Source organism: Ambystoma mexicanum, chromosome 2p (assembly GCF_040938575.1).
Source record: "Ambystoma mexicanum isolate Mex_15411 chromosome 2p, UKY_AmexF1_1, whole genome shotgun sequence".
NCBI classification, from domain to species: domain Eukaryota; kingdom Metazoa; phylum Chordata; class Amphibia; order Caudata; family Ambystomatidae; genus Ambystoma; species Ambystoma mexicanum.
Genome location: NC_090923.1, coordinates 1136156577 through 1136184553, shown reverse-complemented (window position 1 = coordinate 1136184553; position 27977 = coordinate 1136156577). Strand labels below are relative to the sequence as shown.

The 27977-nt window shown below is 47.0% G+C and overlaps 1 protein-coding gene across 1 annotated transcript in view; it reads left to right on the top strand.

Annotated features, from left to right (window-relative positions):
- Window positions 1-27977, top strand: part of HNRNPUL2 (heterogeneous nuclear ribonucleoprotein U like 2) — a 225324-nt gene that overhangs the window by 78333 nt on the left and 119014 nt on the right. The window contains exon 7 of the mRNA XM_069645200.1: window positions 1166-1429. Within this exon, the coding sequence (XP_069501301.1) occupies window positions 1166-1429 (264 nt within the window). The remainder of the gene's footprint in view (window positions 1-1165; window positions 1430-27977) is intronic.

Here is a 27977-nt window from a genome sequence, read left to right as displayed (position 1 = left end):
TGCGGGGACACCCAAGGATTCCTGCCAAAGGCAAAACACTCAAACCTCCCCCTCCCACATGAGAAATGATGAAAATAGAAAGGCACCTCCTTGCTAGACGATTGGTGACCCTATGTGCACAACCAGGACTGAATACAGTCTGCAGTAAAAAAAAAAATAGCACAATAGTTGGTAGAACACGTTCACTGCCAGCAGCCATAACTGTAGGGTTGTCACTGGCCAGCAGCCATAACTGTAGGGTTGTCACTGGGACTAGAAAGTCACAGGGGCAGAGAAAATGGATACTAGGTATCCCCTTAGTACTCCACATAAGGTGGTATTTGTAAATCTCTTAAAATAACGTTTTTAGGAAGGCTACAAAGTATCCCTCTATCCTTAAGGAAAGTAGTTTATAAGGATAGTAAAATCTCATAGGAGAACTCTGGGTTCCCAGCAACACTGAACATAGGGTGCTGGGAACTGCAAAAGTTAACCACAGATGCCTTTTCAAGAGATCCATAGAGACTCCATAGATCAGGTGAAACGGAGACCAGAGTTCCAAAGGTATGAGCAAATAAGAATGAATGCAAGGGAAAAAGGCTCCCCTCATTTAGGAGAGAAAGGAAAAGGGTCCAGATGTCCAGCAAAAAGTGCTAGGGGTCTCGCTAAGCGAGGGGATTAAGCATAAAACTGATAAATCTCCCCAACAGAATCCATTTCAGACACCAGTGCTGGAGTACAGGAGTTAAACGCAAGTAACTTGTTCCATAGCCTGGAGGGATGTAATTGATGTAGATCTAGGAATATTGGGAAATTGTTTAGCATGGGAGGACTGCACCTGAAAAAATGAAGGGGTGAGGTGGGTGCAGGAGTCTGCACTATGTGGAATATAGACTGCTATTACAAGACTAAGGTGGGACCAATACTTTGTATTGGCAGTTGTTAATTTGTTGTACGAGTTTGTGTTCTAATGATTTAAATTATTTTTAAATGTCCCTTAATTGGGCAGAGCCTGCGTTCTCACCAGTATGAGATGGTGTTGTTTTTTTTTTTTTTTCCTTTTTTCAATCGGCATGAGGAGTACTCGCAGAACTCCAAACTGTAACAAGTAATTTAATGGGTCAGTGCTTGTCTAGATGCAAGTCTGTATGATGCCATGAATAATCTTTTTTTTTTTTTCTTGCAGAATTTCAAAGATGAGGTGGTGGAGCTGTCCTTCTCTCGGAACGGCTGTGCCCTGGGCGTGGCTTTTCAGATCGACCAGAGGAGACTGGCTGGGCGCCCGTTGCTTCCCCATGTACTTTGCAAAAACTGCGCCTTAGAGTTAAACTTTGGCCAAAAGGAGGCACCTTACTTCCCAGTGCCTGAAGGCTTCACCTTTCTGCACAGTATGGCTGTTGAGGATAGAGTGCGCACCCCAGCGCCTCCCAAGACTGCAGAGGAATGTGAGGTAATTCCCTCTCTGTATTGGGTATGAGACGAGTCATCTAGAAAATGTCTGAACAGAAATAGTTTGTCCTGAGGTTGGTGTTTGTTTGGTAGCATCTTTGGGTGGGGACTGGGTTTCCTGATGCATAACTTTTCTTATGTGATGTCACATTTGCGTGGATACCACAGAGGCCAAACTGTTATGGATCAAATTGGTTTCAGTTAACCAAACTCTTCCATTCTCCAGGTAAGCCAAACCAGTCACATCTGGAGTACATTTTCAAAGTTCTAACAATTCATGAGGCTCCTCTAGTTTCGTGTGGATAATGCCCCTCCTCCCCCAACTCAGTCTCTGGGCTAATTTTCTGGCTCTCCCCATGTTGTTCTCTCATTATTGAGATACGGTCACCTCAATCACCTGTGTGTGCCTCCTATAGGTGTTTCTGGCTCTTTTACGGGTACTGGGTAGAACTGCAGCTTCTCCACTTGGTGGAGCCAACTGGGCTTGCTGTCCAAAGTCGGGGCTTTCACACCTCCATTTTACGTCTTGACCTCTTCCCCGCTTGACAGCCTTTGTTCTGTCTTGGTTCCTGCCTCTCCTCCACTCCACACCATAGCTTGTTCCTCCTCCCTGACTGGGTTCCACGGCTTCTGATCAGGATTTATTTTCTACCCCCTGCTCTGGGCCAAGTCTGCTCTCTTGAAACGTCCTGGCCTCGATTTTCTCTGACCATGCCAGGCTCCCTCCACTTGGTACTTATAACCCACTCCTCAACTCTACCCCTTTCCTCCTCCTGTGGCCCTTAACCTCTCCTCCATAATGCCAACAACCTTCTTCCTTCCAAGTTCTGGTATTCTTTAGTCCCCTGCTTAACTTCAGCATCTACCTTCTGGTATTCCTTTACCTCCCTTTTAACTCCAACTTAACCTTCTCCCCTCACTGGCTTGCCATGCTCCAATTGTAATCGCCTCTGTCTCGCCAGCTTGCTCCAAACATTTGCTAGAACGTTCTACAACCACCCACAGTACTTCCTCTGACTGGACCTTATATCTCCTGCAGACTGCTTCCCTTTGGGCCACTCTTGTATTAAGGACCTGAAAAAGTAATTGGGCATTGTCTGATCATAATCAGTTTTATCAGACTCTGGGGTGGTTTATTTTTATTTTTTTACTTTATTGGTTAGGTCTATATAAATAGCAATACAATGTAAATATACATAACAATATCTACAATTCTTATCACATACATACAAAAATATTTCCTTAAACATCTATAAACTAGGCTCACTGGAGCATTGATGCTCAATATAAAACAGAGCCCTACAATGAAATCTACTTTCCCCACATGTAAACAAAAAGACAAACTCGCAACAAACACTGACACACCCACAATGACTATGGATACTGAAAAGTATTAATAACTGATCACTCAAATCCACACACTATTCATTCGACGTCCCATTACCATACAAGTATAGAAAGGATTTCCATAAATTCCAATAGGCTTCCTCTTTACCCTGTCTTCTTAAACATGACTAGCTCAAACTCGGATAACATCACTACATCATTAACCCAATTTTCCACTGTTGGCTTCTTCCTGGTCTTCCAATCCTTCAATATCTGTCTTACTGCTATCACTAGGATTTTATTGATCCAGGATCCATACATACGAGCCATTAAACAACGCCCATTATTTGCTAACAACAAAACCTGTAATGGTCCTCTAGGAAACGTAATTGATAAGGCCATATCCAATCTGTCTAGCACCTCACTCCAAAAGGATACTCGTCTGGGGCAATACTGTTCCTCATCCCTAACATAAATCTTCATTTATTAACCCTAAAGCACACATATGCACAGGTGTCTAATACAATTGCCCCAAAACCTTTTATGGATAAGTCGTAATTTAAGATCCATCCTACTATCATACCCAATCCTCCATACATATTTCCAAACACCATCTTAGATAGCACAACGTAGATCTATCTCCGATTTCTGTTGTAAATTATTCCAATGGCAACAGACAAAGCATGGCCCAACCCACTGGTTTCTTCTCTATCGGTACAGATAACATACTGAGTAACTGGGTCAGAAGATTTTCTAATTACTTAAACCTATTTCTCACTCTTCCGCTTAAGTGAAACACCCTTTGAAGTTCCTCAAAGGACAATAAGTGCCCATCTCGCAAAAAAATCCCCTAGCAACAAGATCCCCTTTGAAATCCAACTCCTCTAATATAAAGTCTTGTTCTCAAGTTATAACACAGGGTTATGCCAAATCGATGATGTATCGCCCAAAAACACATTCCCGTTAAAATTAAGCATCCACCATGACATTACATTTTTGGCCACCTTAATAGCCGGTATTTTAGCAGACCCTTTAGGCAGCTTTCCCATAGAAAATATATTTTCCAATCGAAACTGTAGCAAGGCATCCCTCTCTATTGCCAACCAGAGTGTTTCTCGTTCTGTCTCTACCGTTGTATATAAGGCCGCTTTCTTTAAAATTAATCCTGTGCTAATTTTCCAAGTTTGGATATCCAAACCGCCTTCCTTAGTGTCTCGTTGCAAAATAAACTTCAGAATCTTGGGAGCCTTTTTCTCACCCCAGAGAAAACCCTGAAAAACCTGCTCAATTTCCTTAATCAACTTCTTTGAGAAACTTGGAGAGATTGATTGCATAATATACATGATCTTAGGTAGATTCTAATGACTGTGTCCAACTCGTAGGGCTGACGGGGCTTTTAAAAGGCCAGCCCTTAAATCTTAGAAGGGAAGAAAATGCTCTGCTGTGCTTGAGCATCAGGTTCCGGCTGAAGATCCATGTCTTCCTCTGCACTGGTGGTGACCACGGTCGAGTTACTAAAATATGCTATATAACAAATAGGTTGGAGCGGTTCCCATATGTGTCTTCAAACTAACTGGCCGCTTTGGAACTGGAACAATTGGAACTGCTGATATGGATTTTTCAGAGGCCACTGTGGGAGCAGAGGAAGACGCCAAGATCTAGACAATCTCTCTGGGTAGTGTGACTGAGCACAAGGCTTAGTTTATAAACGTATGAGTCGTGAAGGTTTCAGGCAAGCACACACACAGACCATTTTCTGCTTAACATTAATTGCTGAAACTATTTAGGCCTTAGACAAACTCTTAGCAATACAAAACCACAGAGCAGTAACCCACTAAAATCATTTGCTACTATTATATACACGTTTACTTTGTGTGCTCTGCTAAGAGCCCCAACACTATTTTTATAATACAGTTAGATACGTTTTGGAATACTGTAGAAATAGCAAAGCAAGTGAAAAGCAGAGCCAGTTAAGCAAATAAACAGTTTGAGAACTAATGTGTTGAAAATAAAGTTAGAAGCACCATACAAAGCTTCATAATTTAATACACTTCACCATGAAATGTCGTTCTCTGGCTTGGAAAGTGGGGAGCAGAGCCAGAATTAAATGCTCAAATACAGTTTTCTTCAGAAGGCCCGGCGTCTTAATCCCTGGAGTGTTGGGGGTTCAGGCCTCGATTTGCCATTCCTGGGAAGCAGCAAGGACCACTAGGCCACCATGAAATTGTTTTTGTGGGTGGGGGCCCCTACAGCCAAATCAGCCCCCCACCCCCTGAAAATTGCCACAAAGGCCTTTTTAGGGGGCAGGTGTGTGATGTTTTGCACAGATTTGCCCCAAGGAAGGCAAAACTACATTTCGCTACATATAGAGTGGCACACTTGTGGGCCAGCTCTGCCAGGAGTCGTACCCCTAAGGAGGCGCAGATCCTTGCTGCTTCCCGGTGTGGGTGTGGGTGGGTGTGGGTGCGCGCGGGGGTGAGGGGTGGAGGGACACAAAATTGGGACAGATACATGGGACAAGCAGTGTTGCCCTTCCTGTGGCCAGGTTGGCAGTGAAATCGGGCGAGATGCCTCTTGGGTTTATTTTGATGGGCTGTTCCACAATTGCAGGGTCAGCACACGCAATTGCTGCTCCCCTGGTCATCAAAGCGTTTCGGCGGGGATTCGTCCGCGTACCGCCAACCTGCCTGTTCCTCGACGCAGGGAAGTATACAGGGTTCGCTCCAAGGCCTTTGGAGGTGGCTGCCATCAAGCCTCCTAAGAAGGCACGACGGCCTCCAAGCAGGATTGAACCGGCCAAGACGTTAGGCCAGCTCCCCGGCGGGAGGCCGGCTGGCGAACTTTGTCCGCATGTTAAAGGTCTTTGTACCATGCACCGTCACCAACGGAGTTGGTCCCCAGTCGCTCTGGCGAAGGCGGGATGGGTTAGTAGGGTGAAGAGGGAGTAGGATAGTGAGAGGAGTGGTGTTCTGTTGGCAGTTTCATCGCGGTGTACACCGTGCGCTGAGCTTTGGTGCGAGTATTGTAGCAAAGTCAGTCCTCGTGTGCTGTTGGTGCGGTTTGTGTTGCGGTGTGGTGAAGTGAATGCGGCTTGCAGTGCGAGAGGTGGTTGTGTTAGTTTGGTGAGTGAGAAAATGTGAGGTTTTTTAATTTTTTTAAAACATTTTTAGGTTGTTATGCAGCTAATCAACACAGTGTGGCTGAATGCCTCGATTTCGGGAGTCCTGCATGGTGAGACAGCTAGATTTACGAGTCCCGTCAGTTCAGTGCAACCCTAAAGCACAGCTAGATTAGTGGGTCCGTCCTGTATAGGGAGAAGGGGCCTACGCCTGACAGAAATTTTTTTGTGCGACGCGCTCCCTGTTCTTTTCTAATGAACTCTGTATGGTGTTGTAATTCATCAAAGTATAGTGGGTTGTCGAGTGTCTATTCTCCTTCTTGGGTGTTGGAGCAAGGGTTGTGGTCTCTTATCATGCTGTCTATGTAAATGTCTGCCGGAACTTTGGATGTGGTACAGGCCCGGAAGTTGTGGATGCGTCGTTTCAGTGCTTTCGGTTGGACTGTGTATGTGTTCAGTGTTTAGCGTCCTTTTGTGGCTATTTCTCATAATGTCATATGGTTTGTTGTGGGGTCTGTTCCTTGGGTTCTGTTTGTGTCCGTTTTTTGGTGATGACCGAGAACGGTATCTTTATTCCTTGTTTAGCAGTGTGGGCATTCTTGTGCGTCGGTGTTGTAGTTACGCCGAGAAGCGCATGTGGGAAAACGTCTCCACCGATCGATGGGTGCTGGACGCTCTCGACTATGGACACACCTTGTAATTTCAGCGATGTCAGCGGATTCCACCGGTGGCCCGGCAGGAACAACGCATGCGAGCCATGTTAAAAAAGGGGGCAATAGAGCTGGTTCCAAAGTGACTATGGGGCTCCGGAGTTTACTCCAGATACTTTTTAGTAAGAAAGACCAGGGGCTGGAATCCCATTCTCTATCTACGACGACTCAACAAGTCCATCAAGTCCCAAAAAGTCAGGATGGTCTCGTTGCAGCACGTGCTCGGTGAACTGGAGGAGGGAGACTTCCTGTTGCCGAAATGCATTGCAAGTTCCTGTGCTTCGTCGTCCAAGGGGGAACACTGCCAGTTAAAGGCTCTCCCCTTTTGGACTGCAGTCAGTGCACAGTCTTTACGAAGTGCCTGGCCCCGGTGGCGAACCATCTGTGACTGCACGGAATACATGTGTACCCATACCTCAACTGACTCATCCGGGCCAAGTTGAGGGACATCGCCGTCGATCACCCGGAGAGACTGTGCGACTGCTGACAGATCTGGGGTTCTCAGTGAACTATCCAAAGTCCTGCTTGATTCCATCACAGGACACGCTGTTCCTGTGTTCCAGGCTCAACACGGTTTCCTGCCTGGCGGCCCCCTCCTAGAAAATAATAGCGGCTGTTTTGGGCACGGTGCATGGTTGTTGGCACTGAAGATGGCCACAGTGAGGACCGTCAAGTTATTGCTCTGCAGGTTGTGGATGCGACCCCTCTAGGAATTCCTGGACGCCCGCAAGGACAGGATTGTGCCCGACGAGGAGTTGCGTCGAGCGATAAGGTGGTGGGGCGTGTGCTCCAACAAAGCCGAAGGCACACACTTCCAAAGGCCCCCCAACCCCTGTACCAGGAGACAGTCAAGACTGATGCTTCTCTGGAGGGCTGTAGAGCCCGCTACGGACGACTCCACGCCAGGGGACTGTGTTTGACAGAGGAGGAGCTTCCCATTAAAGTCCTGGAACTGTGCCAAGAGTTTTGGGCCCTTAAGTAATTTCTTCTGTCCCTCACGGGCAACGTGGCGAGGGTCTTCACGGACAATACCACCACGATATTCTACATCGGAAGCAGGGGGGCACCAGATCCCCAGCACTCTTCATTCAAAGAGCCGCAGGAATTGTGGCACTGGGCCGTCACCCAGGGGATGTTCCTCGTTCCGTTCACCTGGCAGGAGTAAAGCACACAGTCGCCTACTCTCAGCAGGAAGCTGCACTCTTGCCATGAGTGGGATCTTCGGCAGGATCAAGTGGACAAAAATTTCTTCCAGTGGGGCAATCCCCAGATCGATCTGTTGGCGACGGCTACGTTTGCCTGCTGGGTTCCACACCCGGGCCGCATGGGGGACGCATTATCCTTCCCTTGAGAAGGCCCGTTTCTATACACATCCTGAGCTCCCTTTCAGCCCCCCCCCCCTATTGCCTCTACTGCTACGAGTCATCGGTCAACTCAGACTTTACCGGTGCAGGATGATCCTCGTCTCACCAGTGTGGCCGAGGCAGATCTGGTACGCAGACCTTCTCAGCATGTCAGCGCAGATCTTCTCGCCAGGGAGAGAGGTGCAATTCTGCAGCACGAGCCAGGGTCGCTGAATCGGAAGGCCTGGCTCCTGCATCGTTCCTGTCGGCAGACTGCAGAGAGGTCCTCACCAGGGCCAGAGCATCGTCGACTTTGAAACGCTACGGAAACAAATGGAAGCATTTTGCGACTTGGTGCTGGGTGCAGAAGAAAATCCCTCTGAGGGCCACAGCCCCCACGTTTTCTCGTACTTGTTGTCATTGGCTAAATTGGGGCTGGCTCACGCCTCCAAAGTGCACCCGATCTTCAGAACGGTCTTCCCTTTGGTCGCACCGTTTAGTCAGAGTTCATCAAGGGACTGTTCCGTTAGTTCCCGCCGGTGGAGGCCAAGGCCCCGGCGTGGGAACTCAACGTGGTATTGGCTAGGCTCATGGGGCCTCCATTCGAGTCTATGCATCAAGCTCTGCTCAAGTTTCTGTCTTGGAAGACCGCTTTCCTTGTGGCCATCACCTCTGCATGAAGAGTAGGTGAGATCCAGACCCTGTTCTGCGAGCAGCCTTATGACTTTACTCGAGACGAGGGTGGTGCTTCGGACGCACCCTTCCTTCATGCCCAAGGTTCTGTCGGAATTTCATCTCGATGAACCCTTGATGTTGCTTGTGTTTTTTCCGACGCCTTTGTCGCCGGCTGTGAGGACTTTGCACTCGCTGGATGTGGCTTGAACGACAAGTTTTATGTGGCCCGCAAGAAGTTTCCGGAAGACTTTTCACAAAAATCTGAGCTTTGGCCCTGTGAACCATGGGAAGGTCCTGCCCAAGGCTTCCATTTCTAGGTGGCTCTCTGGCTGCATCACTCCTTATCGCCGGTTGGCAAACCGAATGCTGCCTGGCCGCCCGAGAGCCCATTCCACCAGAGCGATCGCTGCGATGATAGCGTTCCTGTCTAGTGTGCGCCTGCTGGACATTTGCAGGGCTACTACGTGGAGGTCAACGCACACCTTCACGAAATTCTACTGCGTCGACGGGGATTCCAGAGTCGGCCAAACAGTGTTGCGCAACCTGTTCGCTTGAAGGTGAGCCTGGTGAGGAGGTAAGATTGCTTCTGTTGAGGCCTGCCACCTCCCGTGGTTGTGTAATTATGTACTGCTGTGTATTCTTGTATTCACATGAGCATGTGAATACATGCCAGACCCCATGCTGGAGAAGGAACAAGTTACTTACCTGTAACTGTTGTTCTCCATCATGGTTCTGGCATGGATTCACATGCAAACCCTCCCACCTGCCCCTTTTTTGGCTCTTCTCTTGGTCCTACTGCCACTTTACGTGCTTACCAAATCTGAAGATGGCTGCCAGAGGACGGGCTCAGGGAGAGGGCAGTCATTGGCTGCGGCAGTAGACCCAGAGCTCAATTGGTTTAGAGGAGCAATACAGTTTGTAAGTGAAATTATCTTTTAACGAGGTTTCCCAGCCCGAATAACAGAATATTCATGAGCATGTGAATCCATGCCAGACCCATGCTGGAGAAGAATAGTTACAGGTAAGTAACTTGTTCCTTTTGCTTTCCGTGGTTTGTTTTAGACAGACCCACAAAGTGTCTTAGGTTTACACCTGCCTTTAAGTTGCTGTTAGAATTGAATATTACACCCAAGGTCCAACTCCCCTAGAATAACTTATCCTGAAGCAGAGTTATAGGTTTATACTGTTCCTAGAATGTGTGTTTCACTAGATCAGAAAAGAATATTTTCTCGAGTTGATATTACTATGTGGTTTCTTGCTGAGCGTCACGTTACAACTGATGGGGGTCTACTACCCTGGTATTACTGAAAGTTATCTAGTAACTATTGGTTTTGACTTGCCTAGAACTGCTATTAGGTGTTACAAATTAGGTTGTATGCTTTGGTCTGTGTGCCTTCAAGCATGGTGTGTTTTTATAATTGTGGTAGTACTGATTTCCCCCCAACATTTATCTGGACTTGCATGTATTTAAATAAACTAATTTACATTTACAATACATAGTGTTTTCGATGTTTCTTTGAACCATTTGTAGTACAATATACTGATTCTACAGTGCTCTCTCCCTCCGAAGATAAGCCTGGCTGCTCTGTCTACGCTACCCTGAACTCTGGTGGTACAGCCTTATACTAAGAGTGTAGTCTTGTACTGCCTTAGTTTAATGGTTTTACTAAGCCCTTAGTTGGATGTCAGAAAAACCGGTCTTAACAGCCGCTATTGGGCAGCTTCAGCCTTTTCACCCCAGTGGAACGTCTTGGAGGGGTAGATCCTTTCACTACTACTACTCAGTTGGATGAGCGAAAGGAATGGCTGGTCAAAGAGGCCAAAGAAGATTCCCTCGTGGTGGGCAGGGGAGAGGTGCAAAGCCCGCTCAAGCAGGGGCATCTTTGCCAACAGCCGCTGCTTCAGCTGCCTCTGAGGTTTTGAGTCAACACCCCAGTGGGAGGCAGACTGTCTCGGCATCTGAAAGATTGGCGAGACATTACTTCAGATGCTTGGGCATTAGAAACCATAGCCCAAGGTTACTGCCTTACTTTCATTCAGAGACCTCAGAACCATCCACCGGGGACCCATGCTTTGAAGGATCCATATCTGTTCCTTGTGCAGCAAATTTTGACCTTGCTAGAAAAAGGTGCCATAGAGCCAGTTCCTGTAGCGGAGAAGAACAAAGGATTGTGTTCCCCATATTGCCTGATCCCCAAGAAGAACGGAGGACTGAGACCCATCTTGGGCTTGAGATACTTGAACAAATTTCTCAGGAAGGACAAGTTCAAGTTGGTCACTTTCTCAGATCCTTCAGGCCCTACAACTCCAGTATTGGATAGTGTAATTGGACCTTCGGCACTCTTATTTTCATGTGCCAATCCATCTCAAGCACAAAGTACCTGATGTTCGCTGTTGGTGTTTCTCAGTATCAGTTTTGAGTTCTGCCATTCGGGCTCACCTCCGCCCGAGGGTTTTCACCAAACTGATGGCCGTGGTGGCAGCGAGTCTCCGCACTGGGGGATTCACGTATACCCCTTCCTGGGCGATTGGCTAATCAGGGCATGTTCTCCCTAACAAATCCTGGATCATTTCAATGTCACCTGCCACTCTTTACAGACTGGGCTTCTCCCTCAATTACAAGAAGTCCCCTATGAACCCATCCCAAAAGCTCCAGCTCATTGGAGCTGTACTGGATACATGCCTGGGAAAGGGCTTGCCACCCGAGGTGAGGGCTCAAGACATTCTGCAGCTGGTCACCAAGTTTCATAGTGCCCAGCGTCTCTCGGCCTTCGACTTTTTGAGGTTGCTCGGCCTCATGGCATCTTGCATTTTTCTGGTGCCAGAGGCTCGTCTGAGGATCAGATCCCTTCAATGGTCTCAGTTGTCAGCGTTTGGCAAGATTGTATGCAGTACCCTTGGGGAACACTACAACAACTCTGACTACAGGTAATAGGAACCCCTACCTTTGGTATAAGCCTGTACTACACAGTTTTGGTAGCGTGTTGAGAAGCCAGGATTTTCTCAAGAGAAGTCCATGTGAGCTGTAGGGCTGTGAGATTCACAGTGACCAGTATTCAAATAAACTCTTGCCCACAAGGTTTCTTGAATAAACAATTAATGATTTATTAGTTAGACTAAGCCTTCTTCAGAAGGGAGCAATATAATAGTAACACACAAATACACTTCAATACTATGCACACTTGGTTTCTAATCAGCAAAGACCCTTTTGGCATGGCAGACACAACCTACACCCTCAGGTGACTTCATTAGCTAGAGTGCTGGGGACATTAATATCTTACTGTTGGCATTTAGAACAATCTTCTTTTTTTAAAAGAATGACATTTTCGAGAGAGACCAGTCTCTCTCGGTCTTGGACCAGCCTTATCTGGCCACCAATACTATTTCTGTACTACCTCAACACAGAAAATGTCATTCTTTAAAAAAAAAAGTATTGTATGCTAAGAAACTGTATTCTAATATAATACTCCACAACAATGCTACTAGGAGGATATGTTTTGTTTTGTTACGAAATAGTAATGTACACATCTCCTACCGACTTTTTCTAAAACACAAGAAGTGGGGGGACACTGTGTATACCGATCTATGTAAGGTTGAAATTGGAAATTGTATACCTCCTCTTTTGTTCTTAAAAACACAGTTCTAGACCAGCCTTTTGACTGAATTATGTAAATGTCAAATCCTGGTACTTCACTGTACATGTCCATGTTTTCACATGCTTGTTCACTTTAATTTTGGATTTGAATTGAATGCTTGATTTTTTCTTAAAAAATCTTTAATGAGGAAAAGAAGCCACTTAAGAAATAAAAAGGCTACCATAAAAAACCTAATTGTTTACGGTTGTTTTCTCACCTCATGTTAGGGATCAATTGAGCCTTACAGGGGTAACCTAGGAAGGTAAAAGAATGTACTGCCTTAAACCATGTGCAGTACCCTAAAGCTCCAGAGGACAGTACGTATTTGTTTCTGGAACATTTTTTTTTTTTTTTGGTCTGGGTTGTAGTCTTTCCTCCATTCCAGTTCCGTCTTTTTCTTTTCCTTTTTCATGGTGCTTTAATAGTGGGGTGAACCATTTTGCCATTGTTTTTATTTTTTTATTTTTTTAAATGGTGTGATTGCAACCAATCTTGTCACTTGTTTCTGCAATCCATTTGTGTAATAGCTCTGCTTTCCCATCTAGGTCAGCTAGCACTAGTTCTGTAGTTGAGGGTTTGGTTAACTCCAGTTGTTCGAATAGGTTGCTTTCTTTGTTTTCTTTCCAGTGTTTTGTGCTTGTTGTGAGTTTAGGAGGTTGGATGCAGACTTGAGTGTAGGCAGAGTGGTCCCGAATGGGATGATGAGATGGTCGCTACAGTTTTTGGATCAGCAGTGCCGTGGTGGAAAATTGTGTCCTGCCGAGTGTGTTGCCCCTTTTACTAGTTGTTGTAGTTTCATGGTAACAAGTTGTTCAATCACTGAGTTTTGGGAGTTGGCGTGACTTGTCTTCGAGCCAGATGTTGAAGTCCCCAGGATGATTAGGTGTTTGTGGTTGATGGCTATGTTGGTGATGGCTTCTATGAAGTTGTCGACGAAGGATGCATCATAAGTTGGTGGTCTGTACACCAAGATGAATGTGATGTTGGTTTTTGGGCTTGCTGTTAGGTGTATAACCATGGTTTCCCAGTTGAGGATTTTGAGTGGTTTCTCTGTTTTTTTATTTTCAGGTGTTCTTTGCCATTGCGATGCCGCCTCTTTTGTTTTTCCTGTTTATTTGAAGTTGGTTGGAAGGCAGTTTTGGAGTGTGATTTTGTAGTTGTCGTCCAGCCATGTTTCTGTGATGAATAGGATGTCAATGCCGTTGTCATCAAGTAGGTTGAAGATCTCTAGAGTGTTTTGACGTGATCTTGCGTTTATTAGATTGCAGTGGAGTTTGGAGGTGTAGTTTGGTTTGGCTTTTCTTGTTGGGGTCGTCTTCTGATCTTGTTGAGGTGTAGGTTTTGGGGTGTCGGCGTCCTCGAATAGTTCTTCTAGGTTTTGTCTTGGATTTTTGTTTTCATCGGGTTCGTATTCCAGGAGTTGAGGTTGTCAATTGGAATTTCTTCTTGCTTTGGTGAGGTAAGGTGATATCGCATTGGTTGTGTGTGTTGTTTCTGGTGGTGTTCATCCTTCTTCTGCGCGCTTTTGTTAGGTTGTTTAGTGTTGCTGCTTCTAGCATTGAGTTGGTTTGGTATGGTCAACAGTTGTCAGCGAGGTATGGAGTTAAGTAGAGGGTTTGTCTCTTCTCTCAGTGTTGGTTCGATTTTTGTTCCAGTCTGTGGGGGTGTGTTCTGTAGTTGTGGTTTTTTTGTTGCAGTTCCGGGGTGTGTGTTCTTTCTTTTTCTTTCCTTCGGGATGGGTTGTTTGCCCAGCATTACATGATTGAGAGTTGTTTAGTCTTTTGTTTGCTGATGTCCAGTTGGTTCTGCTTTGGTCTGGTTGTCTTGTGGTGTAGTACTGGGTGTGGAGGCTGTCCGCTACCGGTTTTGGTCTGTCTGTAGGTGGTATTTCCGGCTGATGTTGCCTATTTGTTCAGTCGCTGTCTTGGTAGGGTTATGGGGGTGTTAATGGTGGCTCTCTTTAGTGTCCATCTCCCTAAACGTGATTCACTGCAGTGAGTTAGCTATGTAGGTTTAAGAAGGATATGTACTAGTTGAGGAGTGACTTTGAGGGGCACAGCAAGGACTTGCGCCTTATGAGGTGTGAGCCCCTAATCGGAGTGTCACTCCACAGTAATTCACTGGTGGGTTCTGTCTCACTTTAGAGTGAGTTGGTAAGTGAATTTGAGAGACCTGTATAGTGGGCGAGAGGCCTATCAATGCAATCTAAATATCGTACAATGCAATTTGGACACAGAATCCCTACTAGATTTGAGAGTTCTTTATAGGTCTATACAGAGGTGGGGAGGTCTGTGCCTAGCCAGTCAGATTAGTACAATATTAAACAATGATTACATTTGTCTAGGTTGAGGGTGAGAGATGCAGTGGGAAGTAATCGCCTTGTTTAATATGGGTTTGGTAAGTGGCTCGGATTCTAGGGACACTAACATATCCTCAATTTATAAGAAAGAAATAATTCAGGCCAAACAAGACTCATACAACCAAAGAATAGCCAATTCAAACTCCAACATAAAAGAACTATTCACCATTCTTAAAGAATTGGAAGCACCCATCCCTATCCCCGACACCTGTGTCATGGACAAACCCTGGTGCACCAGTGTACAACATGCACTCTAACAAGGTGGCCACCCTACAAGACAAGATTGCTAACAAAAATGAAAACTTACCCACCATTACCAACTCCACCGTCATACTTAAGGCCACTCCTAAACCTCCCCACCGCTTCAGCTTCTCTAAAGTTGCCACACTCGAGGTTGAAAAAGGTATTCTCACCCTGAAACCATCCAACTGCCAGGGAGATCCCTGTCCCTCACAAATTATAAAAGATGCAGCCAGAGATCTTTCACCCTTCATTACCAAACTCATTAACTCCAACTCCTTCTCCAAAAGCCTCATTCCCAACAACCTCAGAGTTATTGAAAAAACAAACCCTAGACCCCTCCATACCCACTAATTGCAGACCCAACACCGCCGTCCCAAATCCTGCTCAAAATTTTAGACAAGGTAGCCAACCTTCAAATACAGCAATATCTGGAACAAAACCACATCCTGGGAGTCCATCAGTCCGGCTTCCGACCCCAACATGGAACCGAGACAGCCTTGATTGATCTGAAGGCACAAATTGATCCCCTCAGAGACAATAGCCAGACAGCCCTACTCTTCCTTCTGGATTTATCAGTGGCGTTTGATTTAGTCGATCATACCGTTCTCTGTACTCAACTTAACGCTGCAGCCCACTTCTCTCAGGAAGCTATAGACTGGATTCAATCATTCCTCAGTAACAGGACTATGCGCGTATTTCCAACATCCGCAGCGGCCGACCCCATCTCAATCACCTGCGGCGTGCCCCAGGGATCCTGTCTCACCCACCCTTTACAATATTTTTACAAAGCCCCTTTTCGATGATCTCGATCTGGGTGTCACCTACACTAATTATGCAGACGACACCCAGATCCTCATATCGCTGACGGAGAAGGATTTGGCCTTGGTGAACAGGGTGTACCTCATCATTCAGGCATGAATGGCCTATGCCTGAATGATGACAAGACTGAGCTCATCATCCTAGGCACAACCCCCAACATCAACAAATTAGGGCACAACTACTCAAGTTTCACCATTGACGGAAACTCTATCAAAGTTGCCAAGGAAGTAAAAACGCTAGGTTTTTACCTATATTCCACCCTGTCCTTTAAAAAACAGGTCAGCTCCATGCCCTCCTCCACAGCCTACAAGTGCAAACTCATCAGAGCAGCCAAACCCTTCCTCTCCCCTCAGTTGCATGACCCTGGCCAGAGCCCTTATTTTATCAAAATTAGATTACTGCAACGCCCTCTACATATGAACCAATAAATACATCACAAATAAAATCCAAATCCTTCAAAACAATGCTCTCGGAGCAGCATTGAGCATCCGCAAAAAAGAGCACATCTCAGACATTAGAAGAGCTCACAATTGGCTCTCGACCAAAGACAAAATTGCCCTGAAAATAGCATCCCTTAATCACAAATGCCTTAACGCTGCTCCGACAGATTCGCCAGATACTCCTCCAACCACCCCACCAGAACATCCAACTCCAAAACCCTCATTGTGCCTAGATACAAACTCTCCAACACCGGAGGCACCAGCTTTCAGGTTAAAGCAGCACAACATTGGAACTCCCTCTCTCCGGCCCTTTACCCAAACTTATCCACACTTCAGGCGCAACTACATCCGGTGGATCAAAGAAAATGACCTCTAACTCGCTCATTACACTGCACCGATCCCCACATGCACCTCACCCATCTGATTTACCCCACTACCGATGACACTCGACACACCCACCTCATGAGTATATATTACCTGCATCAGCCATAAATATAATTTGCTTTATTTGTAGATGTGTATCCTGTATATAGTTGTCCTTCTATTTTGTATGTTCTTTTGTATATTACTGTACAGCAATTCAACCAAGCTGAAAATATCCTTATTGCCCTGATGCCCTCGGGTCCAGCACGCAATACAAATATTAAAACAAACAAACAAAAACAGTAGTTGCTCTACTCCTGACCCAGGCCACTCCTACCTTACTGGTCCTTGTAGTCGATGGTTGACGGCTGGCCACTACTTCCTCTTCGGACACCTGCTGACACTTCTTGGAGCCGCCTCTTTTGCAGCCGCCATTGGCCTTAGGGCCCTTAGCCGCAGGGCTGCACGGTCAGAGGGCTGCCCTGGGAGGAGCCGTGATGAGGGCTGAGAGGACCAATGGGAGCGGGGGGGCGGGGACAGGGGACTGGAGGCGGGAGGGAAGGAGAAGCAGGAAGAGGGTGCGGGGTCTACAAGGGGCCTGTCTTTAATACACAAACAGCCGCAGCAGACAGGGGCAACACTCACCGTGCTTGATGGGCAAAAGTCTTATATAGGATGAAGTACCTCTGGTAGGTAAGTAGACATTCTTTGCACAAAAAAGAAACAAATGTTGGGCCACAAGCCGTTTAGACTTGTGAGTAGTAGAAGATGCAAGCAACTCTACAGCAAAGGGAGTTCTCTCAGACCTTTTACAGTACCTTTTTGAATTGAAGAACAAGTGCAGCATATGACTTCTGTTTCTGAGCAGCTCTGCAGTTCTCACTGTTCCTGGGCCTCAGTCGTGGGGACAAGAGGGAGGACTTTGTGGGACTCCTGCACTGCAATGGGAAGGTCACTGCTCGCAACCAGCACTCTTCAAATCAGTTGCTATTTGGTGTTTTAGCTCCTCGTGTCTACCGCAAATAGTAACACTGTGGTTCTTGGCTGTCGAGATGGGCTTTCCTTGCTTCTGGGGTCCCGCACTCTATTGGGTGGCTCAGGCTCGGCCAGTCCTGCTTCCTGGGAGTCCGGAGGATCTTCCTGGAGCTCTAGGCCAACATAAAAGCAATGCACACAATCTGGCGTTCCTCTCCCTGGCTATACGGTTTCCAGCAGCAGCTCTGTGGAAATTCAACCAGCTATAGGAGGGATGTTCAGGTGGCTTACTTTGGAGTTGATTGGTCCCATCAACTCAAGGGGAGAAGTCCTTGCAGTGGCTTCTGTCGATACAAATTTGGAGTTTCAGCACAGCAGCAGGGCTTCACCGGGCAAACCCAACAGTCCAGGAGTTGCAGCAGGCATCCTCTTCAAGTTGTTCTTTTTCATTTGTCCAGTGGTCGACTCTGCCTTCCAAGCCAAAAGCCTCGCCTTTTAATCAGTTCTCTCCCATTCATTCCAGTCTAGCTGTCAGTCACCCAGCAGGGTGGCTGTCCCTGCCGGACTGTCAGCCGCCCAATCACTACAGAGTGCATTTGGGTCTCCTAGGAGACTAAGCCCAGGGAGTTTCGCCACCTCCCTCACTTCCTGCCCCCGCCAGACACTCTGGAGCTAGAGGCGGGCTTGAATCCCGCCAAAGGCAAAGTGAACAATGGGACCACGCCTGGTTTGGCGCACAGAGTAAATCTCAAGAAGGACCTTTCCACAAAGAAATGGCAAAAAAGACGGGGCCATGTTGACAAAAATGGCAGCATTGGGTGCTTTACTGCAGCTTCGAACGCAGCCTGCAGTAAATGCACACCATGGTAGTTAAAACACAACCACTGCCACCAGCCATTCAGTGAGGAAAGGGTAACACAAAATTGTGTTATGAGAAGCTAGACAAAGAGGGGTACTAGGTAACCCTTCCAGCACCCTATTGTAAAATAGTGTATGCTGGGTCTAGAAAGTTACAAATGTAAGTAAAGTCAATTTCACTTTACTGCTCTGTGAAACGGTAGTTTATTCCATAGAAGGTATTTAAACCTTTGGGAAATCTGAAAGAGATCCCTGTGCCAAAGTAGTCCCAGGTAAGTATTCCTCCCCAGCCCCGCCCGAGTAAAAAATAGTCCCTAAGTAAAGTAGTTCCTTCCAAGCCTCTTTTGGCTTGGAGCTCTTGCAGCATGGTCTGCATCAGGTACGTTTTAATCTGAGCCTGGCGCCTATGGCACCAGGACTGACTCTCCATATGAGCCTGGTGCCATAGGCTCCAGGACTGGACCCAAGTAGCCCCTAGCAGGGGTTGTTGGGCTTGCTTAGGTTAACTTTATGCCTGCTTCCGGGGTTGCTGGACTTGGTCTGGGTCCCCGGGGGTAGGCATCATGACAACACCAGAATGTTCTACATCAGGAAGCAGGGGGGCACCAGCGCAGGAACTGTGTCACTGAGCCGTCGCCCAGGGGATGTTCCACATCCCGTTTTACCTGGCAGGAGTGAAGAACCCTGTGGCTGACTTCCCTCAGCAGGGAGCTGCTTTCTTGTCACGAGTGGGCGCTTCATCAGGACCAAGTGGATCGCCTGTTCCGCAGATGAGGCAATCCACAGATCGATCTATTTGCAACAGCGACGAACACCAAGTGCCGAGGTTCGCCAGCAGGTTTCCCCAGGTGGGGTGCATGGGGGACGCATTCTTTCCCCTGGGGCGGTCTGTTCCTGTATGCGTTCCCTCCATTGCCAGGCCTTCTCTACATGTCAGTGGCCCTTCTCGCCAGGGAAGGTGCTATTCTGCACCACGACACCGGATCGCTGAGCCTGCAGGCCTGGCTCCTGCAGCTTTGGAATTCGGGGGCTATAATCTTCCAGCGGACTGCAAGGAAATGCTTGCCAAGGCCAGAGCATCGTCTACTCTTAAATGCTATGGACATAAATGGAAGAGGTTCGACGTTTGGTGTCGTGCACAGAAGATCGATCCTCTACGAGTCACGGCTCTGCAGGTACTGCTCTATTTGCTGTCGTTGGCCAAGGCTGGACTGTCCCATGCCTCCATCAAGGTTCATCTGGCGGCTATCTCTCGCTACACCAGATCTCCGGGACAGTTGTCGCTGTGGTCACACCGTCTGGTTAAGGAGTTCGTCAAAGGACTGTTCCGTTAGTTCCCGGCGTGGGAGCTCAATGTGGTGTTGACTAAGCTCATGGGTCCTCCGTTCGAGCCTATGCATTCGGCGCCACTGAAGTTTGTCGTGGAAAACCGCTTTTCTTGAGGCCATCACCTCCGCAAGAATAGTGGGAGAGATGCAGGCCCTCTCTTGTAACCACCTTACTTGACGTTCCACAAGACCAGGGTAGTGCTGCGGACGCACCTCTATTTCATGACCACTCGCTAGATGTGGCTGGAGTGCTGAAGTTCTATGTGGACCACACAAAGGGTTTCCTGGCACTTTCCAAGGCTTCCATTTCCAGGTGGCTCTCCGGCTGCATCACCCATTGTCACTTGTTGGCAAATCGACCGGTGTCTGTTAATGTTGAGCCTTGCCACCTCCAGTGGTTGTGCATGTGTGTGGTTATTGTTAGGGAGAATTCTCAAAGGGTGCTAATTCCTCTCTATCTTAGAGACCCCCAGCTCTTTTGCTGAACTTTGGGACTCTAAACTTTTTTAATCTTTGTTTTCTGTGTTTATTTTTTTTTGGTTATGGAGTTTTAGACAATTCTATAGGGATCGTTTTTATTTATGTCACACAGCACCCTCAGTGCAGTGACACAGGGAAGCCTTTTTAGGCTCTCCCAAGGTTTAAATACCTCCTCTGGGATTAACTCATGTTTCCTAGTCTTTTTAAATTCCTAGACCCAGCACACACCATCTTCCTATAGAGTGCTGGAGGGGTTACCTAGTATCCCCTATGTCTAGGATTTCATGTAGCAGTCAAATGCTACCCTTTTTCTATCGAAATGGCTGGCAGTGGTTTTACAACAAACTACCATGATTTTTCCCGACCGCAAACACTGGTAGCAAAAAATCACAGGAGCCATGTTTTTCAAGATAGCACCTTAAGGTCCTTTGTTTAAACAGGTCCCGGTCGTTTTTGACGTTTCTTTTGGGAAAGGTTCTTCTAGAGTTTGTCTCTGTGCGCCAAACCAAGTTTGGTCCCTTTGTTTCTATGCCTTTGGCGAGCTTCAGGACTGAAGACCGCCTCTGGTGCCTGAGTGTCTGGGGTGGGCAGGAAGTGAGGGAGGTGCCCGAAACGCCATGTGCTTAGACTCCTAGGAGACCCAAATGCACTCTGGCGTGATTGGCTGGCTGACTGTGAGTGGCAGCTAGGATGGAATGAATGGGAGAAAACTGTTCAAAAGGCGAGTCTCTCGGACTGGAAGGCAGTCGACCACTGGAACGAAAGAACCGAAGACGAGCTGGAAGAGGACGGCTGCTGCAACTCCTGGACCGTTGGTTTGCCCGGTGAAGCCCTTCTGCAGGTCCCAATTGCCAAGTTCATCTCGACAGTGAAGCCCCTTCAAGGATGACTTCTTCCTTTGCGTTGGCGGGACCAATCAACTCGTAAGCCACCTGGACACCAGCTTGTGTGCTTGAATTACAGCTACTCGAACTGAAGTGACTCATTTTGTCAGCGTTTTCTGACGATCCTGTGGGGTGCAGGTGTACCCCCAACGTCCTCCCTCTTGTCCCCACGACTGAGGCTCAGGAACAGTGAGATCTGCAGGAACTGCCAGGAACCACTGTCTTCAGCTGCATCTTTTGCTTCATACTAAGGTACTGTGCCAACCCGATTGAGAGAAGCCTCTCACAGTGAAATTTCCCAAATTGCAGGCCTAATCGGCTTGTGACCCAACATATTCTTTTTTCGTACAAACTACTTCTGAGAACTTTTCGAAAGACTTTACCCTTTACTTCAAGAACTGCTCTTTCCTATCCAAGACACTAGTCCATTGACTTTGACCTGGGCCTATTGAACAGAATCGAGTCCTCTCGTGAACTAAAACTATTTGCACTGCCTAAGAAACTATTTGTGATCTATTCTGCTAACTTGTGCCTTTTTACTCCTATTGAAAGAAACTGAAATGCCATTTTGCTCCTATTTCAAGGGAGCCTAATTTATTCAGAGCCTCATTGGTTTGTGTATAAGTTGCCTCCTTCTAGTGAATGTTTTCTAAATTATTGTGTAATAAAGTGTTTTACCAAGAAACCTTGAGTGTGTCTACTTGAACCCCTGTGATTGTAAGACCTCTGTGTAACCTCTTGTACTGCTCACATTCCCTCTTGAGATCAGCCTGGCTGCTCAGCTCGCTACCACAAAATTGTGTAGCAGAGACTTCTACCAAAGGTTGGTTTGGCTAACACCTGTAGTCCTAATTGTATGTGGTGGTCCCAGAGGGTCCTGCATGCAATTCTGCCTAACAGCTATGTATTCTTTATTCATGAGCATGTGAATCCATGCCAGACCCATGCTGGAGAACAGTTACAGGTAAGTAACGTGTTCCATACAAGACCAAGTGGCCTAAAGGGTTCATGCACAAATGGGTCCACAACCTAGAAAAGGGAAAGAAGCAGGTAGTGAAAAGAGTCTTTAGGCAATTCTGTACTAATCACAATCCTAACTGAAAGGCAGTCTAGTCCCTAAGAAGAGGGGAGCCTATTGCTCAAATGTACTTGCAATGCTGGCGCACGCGGTAGTACAGATGGACGAACATGGGGTCTCTTGTAGGGTCTGTAGCAGCTCAGCAAGGTGGGTGAGTTGATGCAGAATAGGTTCCCACTATTCGTGGAGGGTCTCCCCGTGAGGGCAGAACAGGTTACAGGAGTTGGGAATAGTTTGATAGCTCAGGCTATCTGTGGAAAGGAGAGGGGCACTCGGGGGCCACTCATGCATAAAAATGGATGGTTGCGCTAGGAGCCACCGGAAAGGGTTGCAATTACACTCCGACCCCTGGCACACTACGGACCAAACTTAGGCAGTCAAGTGAACTTCGCTTGCAGGTTCAAATTCAGCAACTCTGCGGCTTTCAGCAACAAAGTTAAGTTGATTCCCAAACGGGACAGTGGCCATTTCTCCTGGTGGATAGATCGGCCCAGTTTCACTGTAGCAGGCTTCAGGGCACAGAGGGGCACAGCTGCAATGCACCTGGAGAGTTCGCCACCACGGCTGGGCGACACAGTAACCCCGTTTATCCTGTTTGGGCGCTCACTTTACTTCAGACCTGGGAATGCCAAGTGTACAAAATTCGGTCTGAGTGCTGTGAACACTGACCTTGCGATGTACCAAGTTTCAAGGGCCTCCTCGAAACGGTGGCAGTATCAGGGCAAAGGTCCTGCGGAAGGGACACTTCTGAGACGGCTTATTTGCAGGTTTTGATGAAGGTGCCGAGAATGATTGGTCCCACTATTCCAATGGGTCAAAGCGTCTTCGCAGACCTTCTAGTTTGATCAGATGCTGAGGGGTCCAGTGGGATGACAGCGGGCGCAGGGTGCCAAAGCTTCCAGCAAGACACCAGCGGTTCATCGGCTCGACTTCTTAGTTTCAGGATACTTGGATCCTATCATTGGTTCAGTGAGAACTCAAATCGACATGGTATGGGTGTTTGGAGCCTTCTCTTATCGAGAATCTCCTTTGCGCCAAAAAAAAGGACCTAATGGGAGATCTGCTCACATACAGGCACACCATACATGGACCAATAATGGACCACAGTGGTCCCAGGCATTCACAGCGCACCAAACTCTATGGCACCCAGGATGTGTATTGAAACCGGACAGTCCAACCCACATCCTGGAAGCACACACAAGGCATGCAGAAGCCCGCGGGAGAATGCATGCCCAAATAAGGACTGACCTGGGTCGGTTTGGCCTGGGGAAGGTGAAGGGGCAAGATGGCCAAAGGACAGGACAAAAACCTTGTGGCATGGCCATTTTGGAGCCAGGCCACCTATTTGTGCCAAATGGGGTTTACCTGGCAGCCAAGGGTTACAAATATGAACGATAAGATGCCACCAGCCCTGTCCAAGGCACATCTGAACTTCTCCAAAAAAAAAAAAATTAAAATTAAAAACTACGTGTTTGAACAAAGGGAAACAAAGTCTCCAAGTACGGACTGTCTTTAAGGGCATGTCAGTTTCCCCATAATAAAGTGAGCGAAAAGCCCAGAGGAGTGCAGCTGAAGGTTGTGCTCCTCTGGCAAAGTCAGACTAGAGTGTTAAACAGCAGCAAAACGTTGGTGGGTACAGAGGGAAAATTACACATGAAATGGAAATCTTCCCTAACATGCCTCAACAAGAGAGGTGGTGTCTGGTCACTACCACTGTGCAGAGAGGCAATGCAGCTCTGGTACTGGGCAATTCAAGAAGGAATCTCCCGATCAGCAGTTCACCTAGCCGGAGAGGAGAATACGGCGGCGGATGCTCTGACCAGGCAGAACAGTTTCTCCCACGAGTGGGAACTTGCTCAGGAAGTGCTTCAAGAAATCTTCATCCTTTGGGGAACCCCTCAAGTGAGCCTGTTCGTGACAAATGTCAAACGGAATGCTAACTGTGCTTCTCCAGGGAATTGCCCTAAGAGGAGCTCTAGGAGATGCGTTTGTGGTGGACTGGGAGTTTCCACTCCTGTATGCCTTTCCTCCAGTCCCTGTCATTCCTCACGTGATCATGAGGTTGAGAAAGTTTGGGGAAACGCATGTTCCTAACTGCCCCAAATTGGGCCAGGAGGACATTTTACCCAGACCTTTTGGACATCTGCCCTCCAATCTCTTCCACAAAGAGAGGAGGGTTGTGTTCTCCATCCAGAGGTCAAGATACTCGGCCTTCACGCATGGTTTCTGAGAGGCTGAGATGCAAAGATTGGGACCTCCAAAATGACCTAATGGAAGGCTGTTGGGCAAGATTGTATTCAGTACCCTCTGGGTGCACTACAACAATCCTGACTTCCTGGCAATTGGAACCCAACCTTTGTTATAAGTCTGTACTACACAGGTTGGTAGTGTGGTTGAGCAGCCAGGCTTATCTCAAGAGAGGTAAATGTGAGCAGTAGGGGAGTTAGAGATTCACAGTGACAAGTATCCAAATAAACTCTTACACACAAGGTTTCTTGATTAAACAATTATTTTATTTAACTATCAGTTTGAATAAGCTTTCTTCAGACGGGGCGATATAATAGTAACACACAAATACACTCCAAAATGCACTCTTATTTTCTCTAAATCAGCAAGTACCCATTTGGGATGGCACCCACACTTCCTACACCCTCAGGTGACCTTAAATAGCCAGGACACTGGGCATTAATATATATCCGAGCAATACTGTTGAGCATGTCAAAGAAAAGGGTTATAGAATAAAACAAAGATCACACAATTATTTGAAGCAGTGAAGTACCTTTGAACCCCCAATGCAAAGTAAAGTAACCCTTTCCTGGAAGGAAAGGTTATTCGGGGAGCGAGGCCAGACAATGTCAATTGGGGAAAAGTCTAGGTGAGCTGAAGCACTTCTTGTAGGTGAATAAGCCTTGCGCAATGTTTTAGAAGTCTTTGTAGAAAAAGTAGAATCAGTGTAGGGCCACAAGCTGGTTAGGCTTGTGTGAGGAGTAGGAGATGCAAGCAACTCTACAGAAGCAACCAAGACAAGTCTCAACTGAGATCAAGTAAGGCTACACAAGAAGAAAGTTCTTGTACAGTACCTTTGGTGAGAAGAAAATGGTTCCAGCTGGCTTCTGTTCCTATTTGGCTCTGAAGATCCTTTTCTTCCTGTGCCTCAGTCGTGGGTACAAGAGGGAAGACTTCTGGACCAACTTCTATTCAGCGGCATGTTAAGCAAAGTTGGGAACACTACAAACAACTATGACTACAGGTAAAGGCAACCCGACCTTTTGGTATAAGCTTGTACTAAGTTTTGGTAGCGTGTTGAGCAGCCAGGCTTATCTCAAGAGGGGAAATGTGAGCAATAGCGGAGTTAAACGAAGATGCACAGTTACAGGTATTCAAATAAATACTTGCACTCAAGGTTTCTTGCATAAACAATTATTAATTTGTCAGTTATAAAGCCTTCTTTAGGAGGGAGCAATAAAATAGTAACACACAAATCCACTTCAATACTGTACACTGAGTTTCTGAATCAGAAAATACCCCTTTGGGATGGCCCACAGACACAACCCATAGGTCACTTCAATGAATAGGATGCTGGGGGCATTAATATCTTACTGTTGGTATTCAGAATACTCATAAAAGTTGGTAAAAGGCAAAGGTTAATAGAACACAAGAGATCACAAATTTTTTAAGCAGGGTAAAACACTTTTAGATCCTCTTAGAAGAGTCATAAGCCAAAGTCAATGGGCAAAAGTTTTGGATAGGATGAAGCACTTCTGGTAAGTACATGGAAAAGTCTTTGCACAAGTTCTTGGGAATCTTTGATGAAAAGCAGAATCAAATGTAGGGCCACAAGCTGATGAGTCTTGTGAGTTGTGGAAGTTACAAGAACTTCTACGGCAAGAGGTAAGTTCTCTTAGACTTGTTTTACAGTACCTTAGAAATGAAGAAAAGATGCAGCTGATGACTTCTGTTCCTTTGCAGCTCTGCAGATCTCACTGTTCCTGGGCCTCAGTCGTGGGGACAAGAGGAAGGCTGGTGGGGGGGGGGGGGGGGGGACTCCTGCAATGCACTGGGACGGTCAAAACTAGCAACCGGCAAACTTCATTTTCAGTTGTTTCACTTTTCAGCTCCTCGCGACTAACGCAAATGGCAACAACGCGGTTCCTGGCAGTTGAGGTGGGCTTTACTTGCTTCTGGAGTCCTGCACTCCGAGGGGGCTTGGTCAGTCCTGCTTCTTGGAAGTCCGGATGATCTTCCAAAAGCTCTACGCCAGCTTAAAAGCATCGGACACAATCTGGTGTTCCTCTCCCTGGCTATACGGTTTCCAGCAGCTCTCTGAGGAAATTCAACCTGCTCCGAGAAGGATGTCCAGGTGGTTTACTTTGGAGTCGATTGGTCCCACCAACTCAAAGGGGCTTCTCTGTCGATGTGAACTTGGCGTTTCGACACTGCAGCAGGTCTTCACCAGGCAAACCAACCGTCCACGAGTTGCAGCAGGCGTCCTCTTCAAGCTCTTCTTCGGTTCCTTCGTTCCAGTGGTCGACTCTGCCTTCCAAGCCAAAAGACTCACCTTTTATTCAGTTCTCTCCCATTCATCCCAGTCTAGCTGCCACTCACCCAGCAGGGTGGCTGTCCTTGCTGGACAGTCAGCCAGCCAATCACGCCAGAGTGCATTTGGGTCTCGTAGGAGACTAAGCACAGGGAGTTTCGAGCACCTCCCTCACTTCCTGCCTACCCCAGACACTCTGGAGCCAGAGGCGGGCTTCAGGAGTGAAACCCGCCAAAGGCGAATGAACAAAGAGACCAAACCTGGTTTGGCGCGCAGAGAAATACTCTAGAAGGACCTTTCCACAAAGACATGGCGAAAAAAGACCGGGAACCATTTTAGCAACGATGGCTAGACGCCATCTTGAAAAACATGGCTCCCGCGATTTAACGTTACCGGAGCTATGAATAGTTTGCGGTCGGGAAAAATCTTGTAAAACTAATGCCACCAGCCATTCTGAGAGGAAAGGGTAACATATGACCATCACATGAGTAACCAGACATAGGGGATACTAAGTAACCCCTCCAGCACTCTGTTGTAAAATGGGGTGTGCTGGGTCTAGACATGTACAGACAGGGATAAGTGAAGTCCATTTCACTCCACTCTTCTGGGAAACCAGTAGTTGATCCCAGAGGAGGTATTTAAACCTTGGTAAAAGCCTAGAAGACTTCCCTGTGTCACTGCACTGAGGGTGCTAAGTGACAGAAATAAAAAAGATGATGCCTAGGGAGTTGGTTAGACTCCATAACCAAAGGAAACAGACCGAAAACAATTGAAAGTACAAAGTCCCAAAGTTCAGCAAAAGAGCTCGGGGTCTCTAAGGTAGAGAGGAATTGGCACATTTATGAGATTTCTTCCTAACAGAAGGACCTTTCCACAAAGAACTGGTGAAAAAAGACCAGGGGTCACTTTGTCAAAGAAGGCTCTGCGCCATTTTGAAAAAGATGGCTCCTGCGGTTGCTTTACCGGAGCCGCGAACGCAGCCCACGGTAAATGCAAACCATGGTAGTTCAAACTAAACCACTTCCACCGGCCATTCAGTGAGGAAAGGGTAACATAAAAATGTTACATGAGAAGCTAGACGAAGGGGATACTAAGTAACCCCTCAAGCACCCTATTGTAAGATAATGTGTGCTCGGTCTAGAAAGTTACAATGTAACTTCACTGCTTTTGGAAACAGTAGTTTATCCAAGAGAAGGTATTTAAACCTTTGGGAAATCTGAAAGACTTCCCTGTGCCACTGCACTGAAGTGCTGTGACACAATGTAAAGATGATGCCTATGGAGTTTGTCAGACTCCACTACCCAAAAACAAGATAACACATAGAATTGAAGTACAAAGTCCCAAAGTGCAGCAAAAGAGCTGGGGGTCTCTAAGGTGG